At 46.7% G+C, this 8235-nt stretch overlaps 1 protein-coding gene across 1 annotated transcript; it reads right to left on the bottom strand.

Annotated features, from left to right (window-relative positions):
• Positions 1–4878: 4878 nt before the first annotated feature.
• Positions 4879–6044, bottom strand: GPR88 (G protein-coupled receptor 88). Its single transcript, XM_052665581.1, has one exon. It carries the CDS (start codon positions 5953–5955, stop codon positions 4879–4881), a length of 1077 nt encoding a protein of 358 aa, XP_052521541.1. The 5' UTR covers positions 5956–6044.
• Positions 6045–8235: the final 2191 nt, after the last annotated feature.

An 8235-nucleotide genomic window follows, 5' to 3' on the forward strand; every position in this document is an offset into this window, starting at 1 on the left:
ATAGCCAGTAATCAAACAAGGTGGTCTACACTCACAAAACAGACTCATTTACCTTTAATTTCATATTTTCCAGCCTCAAGAGCACATTAGGTTACCTTGTGTGGCAATAGGTTGGAATACTTGCACAGAAGCATGTATTCTGTAACGAGGTCTCTTTAGAAAAGTCAGCCATAATGAACACCAACTACAAAAGGTTTTTCTCCAGCCTTCAAACTATCTCTGTTTTTCCTATGTAAACACTTTTTTTTTTTTTTTAACAGCTTTAATAAAAAAATGAATACTTGTAGTATAGACAGTGTTTGTCCACTATGGAACAGAATGAAAAAAAATCTGCAATGGCTACTCAGACTTAGGTAGAAACTTAAGTCTGAGGGACTTGTCCCTCAGTTTCTCAGGTTTATCTTACATTTGTCTCCCTAAGCTTACACTGCTCAAGGAGTCATTCCCTGCCCAGCAGGACTGAGAACTTTTCTCTTAGTGAAGGAACCTACAGAAAAAAAGCCCTGAAGAAAGCAGAAAAGAAAGAAAGAAAAGGGACTATTACCTTGGTAAAATGATGACAGTGCATGGGAAGGATTGACATAAAAGAGCAGAAACGGTAGCTTTCTTAGAAGTCACGAGAAAAGCTATTTTCGCTGCCATTTGGAAAAGGGACTTGTGAGTTTAAAGAATACTGCAATAATCTAGTTATGTGATTTAAGATGAAATAGAAAGCTAAAGTATATGTTGTCACTTTTTCTTTAATGAAATGCTACACTTAAATGTCTTCATTTGAAAATAATCTGTATGTGGGTTTTTTTTTTAAAAATAGCATCAATCTGGTAGTCAGGAAAAAAGGTTCACAGTGTGCTTGTGGCAGAACGGATCCGGGGGATTGCTAACATCTTATTTGTGCCTACATGTCCAGCAACGCCGCTAGGCGTAAGAAGGCTGGTCCATAAGAACACTGGTGTAACGCACACTGTAAGTCTCTTTTGATTCCAGAGATCAATGAAAATTTGCTGGTGTGTGAGATACTTTGCAAAAAGAAAAAGTTGGGAATACAGTTGTGCATCTCACCTATTAAGAAAGCGTAGGCAGAATCCTGTTTCCACACCCAAAGAAGGACCCAAACAATCTGAGAGGGTCTATTTCACCATAAACCCTGCCCTCTTTCAGCTTTCAGACTTACTTCTGTACTGTTTCTCTGGCTCACACTGTCACTGGCCCTGCGCTGCCATCTTTATCTCCTCCAGCCCACTAGATCCAGCCTCACTTTGCTGCTTGTGCATTTTTATTTCTCTGTTGACGGCAGCAAGTGTCCAGCTCTGGTGGAAGCCCGTATTACTGAACAGAGCTCAATGGCTTTTTACATCTATCACAAATGTAATAACTTCACAAACAGCCACTGAAAGCTTTTTCACAAATAGCTGTATTTCTGCCTTAAGTTATTGTTCTGAGGCATCGCAATTTTACCCCCATTGAGCTGGTTCTAGAGAGAGGCTGTGTTTGTGCACAGGCAGATCACAAAACACGTGACTATATTACAGGCAAATTTACAAAGGCCACAAAACTAAATGACTGCTTCAAACCAGACTAATACAACTGGACACAACCTATCCAGGTGTTACTGTTAGCTGCTCTTGTTTCCAGAAGCCCTGAGAAAATAGCAAAGGAATAGGCACCAACTGCACACAAAGAGTGCAACAGATCTGTACTACAATACCATAAATTCAACATTTGGACAAAATTACAGCCAATGCCTGATATTTATGAAGCTGAGCAGTCATTGTAGGATGGGGAGCTTTAGGCCTCATTCACTTTGATTGGCACAATGTCAGAGCAAAGCAGAACTTCACTTGACTTGCCAATAGAATTTCCCACCATCCTCCTTTACATCTTTTGAAAGATCGGTTGGTTGAACAACTTTGAAGGAAAATTTTTAGAAGTACAGATGTGCCTTGCACCTGCAAATTTAAAGGACAGTTGGCAATGTACCCCTGGCACCTGTACATTAGCTGTGTGAATATGACAGAAATTCATACCGAAGAAAAGTTACTAGCAAAGGATTGCTAGCACCCCTGAAAAAAGGAAAGCAGAATACCAAAAACTGAGTCAGATCAATTGTTTCAGTGAAGGAGCAGTAACACAGACCAAGAGAAAATGAGTTAAGTCGAGCTTCCACTGTTACCGTATTTAAAATGCTGAAATACAAGGATTATGGCTGTAGAAGAAGGCATACAAGACTTTTATGAGCAGTAACTTCTCAGAGAAACTGAGATCTTAATTTGAGATAATTACTCTTTTTTGATTACTTTAAATTAAAACTCTTTCTGCGTAATACTATTTAGGTCACCTGAGTGTAATAAAACAGTCAAAGATTCACAGTCAAACTTCCAAAGGGATTTCCAGCTGTTCTCTGGAAGTAATGCATAGCAAAAGGATAGCTGAACGAAGTTTTGTACACGATGGCATTTTTTAATACATCTTGCATTTAAAACATTGTCTATATAAAACACAGGCATCTCAAATTAAACTTGCATGCTGTTTGACACGGGAAGAAACCCAGAAGTTTGTTATAATGTTTGGCCACTGAATTCCAAAACAGGTTATTGCTTTTATCCCAGACTAAATAGTCAAAAACACAGAGGGTGTTTGCTAATTCATTATTTTAATGTTTGTCCTTTGCTGATAGTTCCAGTACTGAGCTTTGCCAACTGCCTTCAGTTCCTTCAGCTGTGCTGGGAAGTGGTGATTCTCCTCCTGTCATGGGTTCCAGCTGAAGAACTCCTTGTAGCAGAATCAGGTCTTAGCCCCAGGCGGCCCTTGGCTTAGCTTTATTTTGGCAGAGATACTGAATATTTTCCAGAATTGGTATAGGTGTGGTTGGCAAATTCTCCTTATCCATTTGCTGAACAAAGCCAGCAAAAGCACAATCCCTGTGATTAGGATGTGAGATTACAGCAAGGATATATACTCTCCAAGACAGATGCACTCTGGTGATAAGATAAATCTTGTACATCTTTCATGGCCACATTTCCTTCCCAGCCCCTGTGATCTTTCTGAAGCTGTCACGCAGGTGGCATGCTGCCTCCAAGGAAGGGGAAGAAACTCTCTAAGCCTCAGATTCTAGGAATCACAGAATCATAGGGGTTGGAAGGGACCTCCAGAGATCATCGTCCAACCCCCTGCCAAAGCAGGTTCCCTATACCAGGTCTCACAAGATGCCTGTCGAGGAAATTTCTGTTACTTTTCTACAGGTGCTTCTAAGTGGCTGAAGCTGCTTTCAAGATGTGGATACATTTTCAGGAAGACAAGGAATGTCTCCTAAGTTTTCCTTAAGACTTTACATCCTGTCTTTGCCAAATCCCAACCTCAAGAATCTTTTCTGTGATAATGGCAACATCTTTTACTTTAGAAAAATAAAACATTGGTATGAAGATTTTTAAATACACCAACATATCATAGAATACTAATACGTCTGAGATTTGGGGAAAAAAAAAAGAAATTATTTCCTTCCTTCAAAAGCAACTTCTGTTGAAAATTAAGCCATATCAGGCAAGATAATTTTAGTGTGGAGCACTGTAAAACATGGCCAAGCTATGCTATACCTGCTGTATTTGTTTCTTCTTTATAGTCTTAGTATTCAAACATTCTCGAAAGAGCTGTCAAACTCATATTCATACTTGCCACCCAGCGTAACAAACTTTTTGCACAGAACTCTGCTGTGCTCCCACATCCATTCACTTTCTCCAGGCAGCACTGTGACTGATTTAAACAGCAGTGCTTATGCATTCAGAACAGAACTGCCCTCTTCAAGTCTTTCATGCAAAAGGCGAAGGGTGCCAGGTACGAACAGCACAGAACAACGTCAGAGGCAGGAAGGGGGAGGACAGCACTCAGTGCAGCCGCACGCCCCTCACCGCCCTGGTAGGACACACCGTTTATATTTAGCAGAAGCTGTGAAATCCCACTGCAACAGCAGCGCATGTAACAGAAACACAAGCTGGTAGCAAACACGGTAAGTTCAGGGGGCAGCGCTCATCTCCGCACTGCCAGACACTCTGCAGAGCGCATCTCCACAGGCAGAGGCCTTTGTCAAAGTAAGGAGCATTTAAAAATAAAACCAAACCCAAACGAGAAGACAAAAAAGATGTCTGTTTTTAACATTCTCCACAGATAGCGTCACCTGAAAGTTTAGATGGGACAAGGAGAGTCCTGCACGGAGCACAGAGATGAAGTAGGGTACAGGAAATGGCTCTGAAGAGACTCGGGGTGCGGAGGGCGTGATGGGACACCCAGCAGTGCTCACAGCCAGCCCCGTGCTCAGCGCTCGCTCGAATCACTCTTTCAAACGCCGACAGGATTTTATAATCAATAACAAAACCTCGCACCACGTCTCAGAGCCCAGGTGTCTGCCTCACCTTGGAACCGTTAAAGCTGAAACGCAGTACCTCACAGTGCCATAGTTACCCGGCATCGCAATTTCTGCCCGCGCAGCTGCTGACTGGAGCCCAGCCGGCGTCCTGCGGGCCGCGCTGAGGCGGGGGCAGGGAGGGCAGGTGGCCTCGGCACGGCGTCGCCTCAGCCTCAAACCCTTCCCTTAGCGAAGAAGTCGGAGCCCCGGGCCGCCTGGCCTCGGAGCAGCAGAGGGATAGGGAAGAGGTACGCGGAACCAGGAAGGAGCAACGAGAGCCTCGCAAAGGCGAGGAGCTGCCGGGAGAGGTTCCGGGTCGCGGCAGCGAGGCACGAAGCCTGAGGAGAACCGCGGCGCGCGACGGCGAGCGGCGGGAAACGCCTTGAGGGCACGAGCCGCGAGCTCCCGCCCAGCGCGGCGCGTGCCCGCGGGCGCCCCCTGGCGGCGGGGCGAGGAGCCCTCGGCCGGGCCCCGGGGACCGCTCAGCGCGGTGCGGCGCTGCCCGCCGTGCTCCGGCGCCGCGGCAGCTGTGGGCAGGGCGGGGCGGCGGCTCCGGCGGTGTGACCGGCGGCGCGTCGCGGAGCGGTGGAGGAGCTCTCGGCGCGGGGCAGGACGGAGCGCGCGGCCCGGCGGAACTCCTCGCTGCGCCAAGTGTAGAGCAGCGGGTTGAGGGCCGAGAGCGAGCAGAGCAGCAGCCAGCTGGCGGCCTGCAGCGCGGGCGGAGCGGGCCGAAGGAAGAAGCCGAGGAGACTGACCCAGACGAGGGGCTGCGTGCCCAGCAGGAAGACGCAGCAGAGCAGCAGGACGGAAACGCTGCTGAGGCGACGCTGGGCGCGGCGCGGCGGCGGCGGCGCGGCGGGGAAGGGCAGCTGGTGCAGCAGGTGGAAGTTGAGCACGCTGACCCGCTTGGCGCTGCCCCGCACCCGGCGCACGATTCCCAGATAGCAGTGCAGCAGCAGCGCCGTCTGGGCCAGCACGGCCAGCGCGAGGAACAGCGCGGGGTAGCGGGAGCTGCCGTCCGTCTGCCGCGGGGGCGGTGTTGGGGCGGGGCCCGGCGCCCAGAGCCCGGGCAGCAGCGGGAGCAGGAGCAGCGCCAGCGCCCAGGAGAGCCCGATCATGCAGCCCGTGCGCCTCCGCTGGTACAGGGCCTGGTAGACGTTGGGCAGCTTGGTGATGAGCACGTACCTGTTGAAGGCCACCAGCAGGTGCGAGGCCAGGGACACGGTGAGGCCGAGGCCCAGCAGCCCCTCGCGCAGCAGGCGGTACTCGGCCGAGCGGAGCGAGGAGGAGTTCGGGGGCAGCAGCCCCAGCACGGCCTCCTGGGGCATCCACAGGGCGCACACGCTCAGGTCGGCCGCGCAGCCGTTCACGATGAAGGCGTTGCTGGTGGTCTGCAGCTTCTTGAAGGAGAAAACCAAGTAGATGACCATCACGTTGGACAGAGTCCCTGAGATAGCCAGGACTGCATAGAGCAGCGAGAGGAAGATGCGGGTCCCTGAGGAGTCCTCCCAGAGCAGCAGCAGGGGCGAGCTCGCGCTCCAGGAAGAGGCGTTGGGCATCGCGCTGAGTGCAGCTCAGTTCTGACTTCTCGTAAATCCCATCCTCATCCAGGTCAGATCCTGCTGCGGCAGCCCCCCGCTGAACACGAGAGATGATGTGCGGGCGGGGAGCTCAAGGCAGATTTCAGTCATATGAGCTGCGAGTCCAGAAAATGCAGTTAGCAGTAACGACCCGGAGAAGAACGGTGTCCAAGGCAGATAGGTGGCAGGAAATCCCAGAGGCTGGAGCTAGTGAAGGTGGGTCCATAGGGTGCAGATGGCTGTAAGCAGACCAGAGCGTGGCTGAGGATTCTGTAGCTGTGAAAATGCCAAAAGCGGCAGCACCTTGCAATCAGTAGCAGAAACGGCAGCAACTGATACAAAGCTTTGCAGTTCCTCCTGTGACACAGTACGTACTCTGTATATCATTCCAGGAAGATTCAGCCCTTCCACTCTTCATGAATTATTCAGCAGATTTTCATCTTGTTAAATCAAGAAGAAAAAAAAAAAAAAGAAAAAACCCAAACCCAATCGCGCTCCAGAAATACTGGAACTACAGAGTCTGACTCTCTTCTCGTTGCTGTACCGGTTTCCTTGTTCTCACCCATTTACACGACTTTCATTTTTCAGCAAGCTTTCAAACTAGTGTCAGTCACTCCTGTCTGAAATAAAACACATTTACTGTAGCGACTTCTCTACTAGACACTGAAGCTGTTTTGTTCAGATCGTATTTTTGTTAAGCAAAAGCATACTGTCTTTCTGTAAACATTTTTAGAACTGCTCTTTTAAGAATATAGCTTCCAAATTAAATCTTTCAAACATTATAGATGCACAGATTCCTGGTATGACAGCACTTTATTTTGGGAAGCTGGTCCTCAAACTCCATGTCCTGCATTTCGTCATAGAGGGTTCAGCCTGTCTCATCTAGTGGGACATCCTGCATCACTAACCCCCTGGAGGTGAGTGTTGGTATGTCTAGGTGCACAGGTAAAGTGGAACCAGCATGGACTTTGAAACAGTAGCATACACCCAAATCAATTCCAAAAGCACCTTCCCGCAGAACTGAATGAAAGACTCTCACAGTCCAAAGGCTGGTTGGAAAGCAGGGCTTGGCTCTCACTTTCAGGATGGAGAATTAGTGCTGGGATTCTCGCAGGTACGCTTCGGCGCTTTGCTCAAACAGCAACAAAACACTAACTGTCCTTAACCTCAGCAAGGTTTAATAAGAAACTTGAGTAAAACAATTGAGATTTCTTCTTAAAAGCATTTCAGAACAGGAATAGCAATTAATTTTGCAGTGAGTTTAAGTGAGAAGCTGCTTTTCTAAGGCTTGAATAGTAATTACTTCAGCTGATAATATATTATCTGTATACTGACCAAGATATTGCAAGATATTTTTAGATACTGTTAAACTCAGAATGCTGATAAATGACAATACCAAAGCAGTACTTTAGGAGGTCATTATAGCATGGGTCAGTGGATTATTTTGTTGCAACGTAGCGTATCTTTTATTTAATGAAAGATTCCTGTTTGTAGTTGATAGGACTGTTGATCCAAATATGGATACGTTACAAACAACGTGTATCTGTTCTTTTTTAATTAACTAGATTGCTCATGTGCTTAAGGTTAAAGATGTGCCTGAGCAATGTACTTGATCAGGCCCCTGATTACCATATTTTTTGCCTGCTGCGCTTTATGTAGATCTAATCAAATGTCAAACCTTTTGAGGCCCTTCATTGTTTAGCTGTCAGTAGAGAACAGTTATTATAGAAACTGAAATCCTCCTCTTTCTGCAGTACTGTAATTGAAAAATATTCTTTAAATCTGTAACAAGAAATATCTCACTAACCAGAAAGCTTCACAAAGCATAAAGAAACAGTTCCATAAGGCGCTATCCACAGAATTGCAGGCTCAGTAAAGACCTCTAGGCTTATGTAATCCATCCTTACATGTTTATCAAATCTCCTTTTAAAGATCTCACGTACTTTTTCTCCCAGAATAAGAAGATACATTTATATATGAAACAATGGAATCAGTGAAGTCCAAAGATGAGTGAACAGACCATATAAAATAAAATTCAAGGTATTTCTTAAAAGCTGAAAGATTGTAAAGACTCCTAATACCAGTGGCTGTCCCCAGCTAATCTTGGTCTTGTTGATTGCTAGAGTACTGGCTATATTCTTTACACATTTTTTAAGAACACAAGATGTCCATTGGCTGTCTATCATATAATAAATCAATAGAATTAAGGAAAAAAATGGGGAAGGATTAAAGAAAAAAATGGGGAAGGATTGCTTTCAG

Source organism: Tympanuchus pallidicinctus, unplaced genomic scaffold, assembly GCF_026119805.1.
Source record: "Tympanuchus pallidicinctus isolate F22 unplaced genomic scaffold, pur_lepc_1.0 scaffold7, whole genome shotgun sequence".
Taxonomy (NCBI): domain Eukaryota; kingdom Metazoa; phylum Chordata; class Aves; order Galliformes; family Phasianidae; genus Tympanuchus; species Tympanuchus pallidicinctus.

What these genes read in the sequence shown, in the direction of transcription:
- GPR88 (XM_052665581.1), bottom strand. Translation starts at nt 5,955, where the DNA reads ATGCCCAACGCCTCTTCCTGGAGCGCGAGCTCGCCCCTGCTGCTGCTC.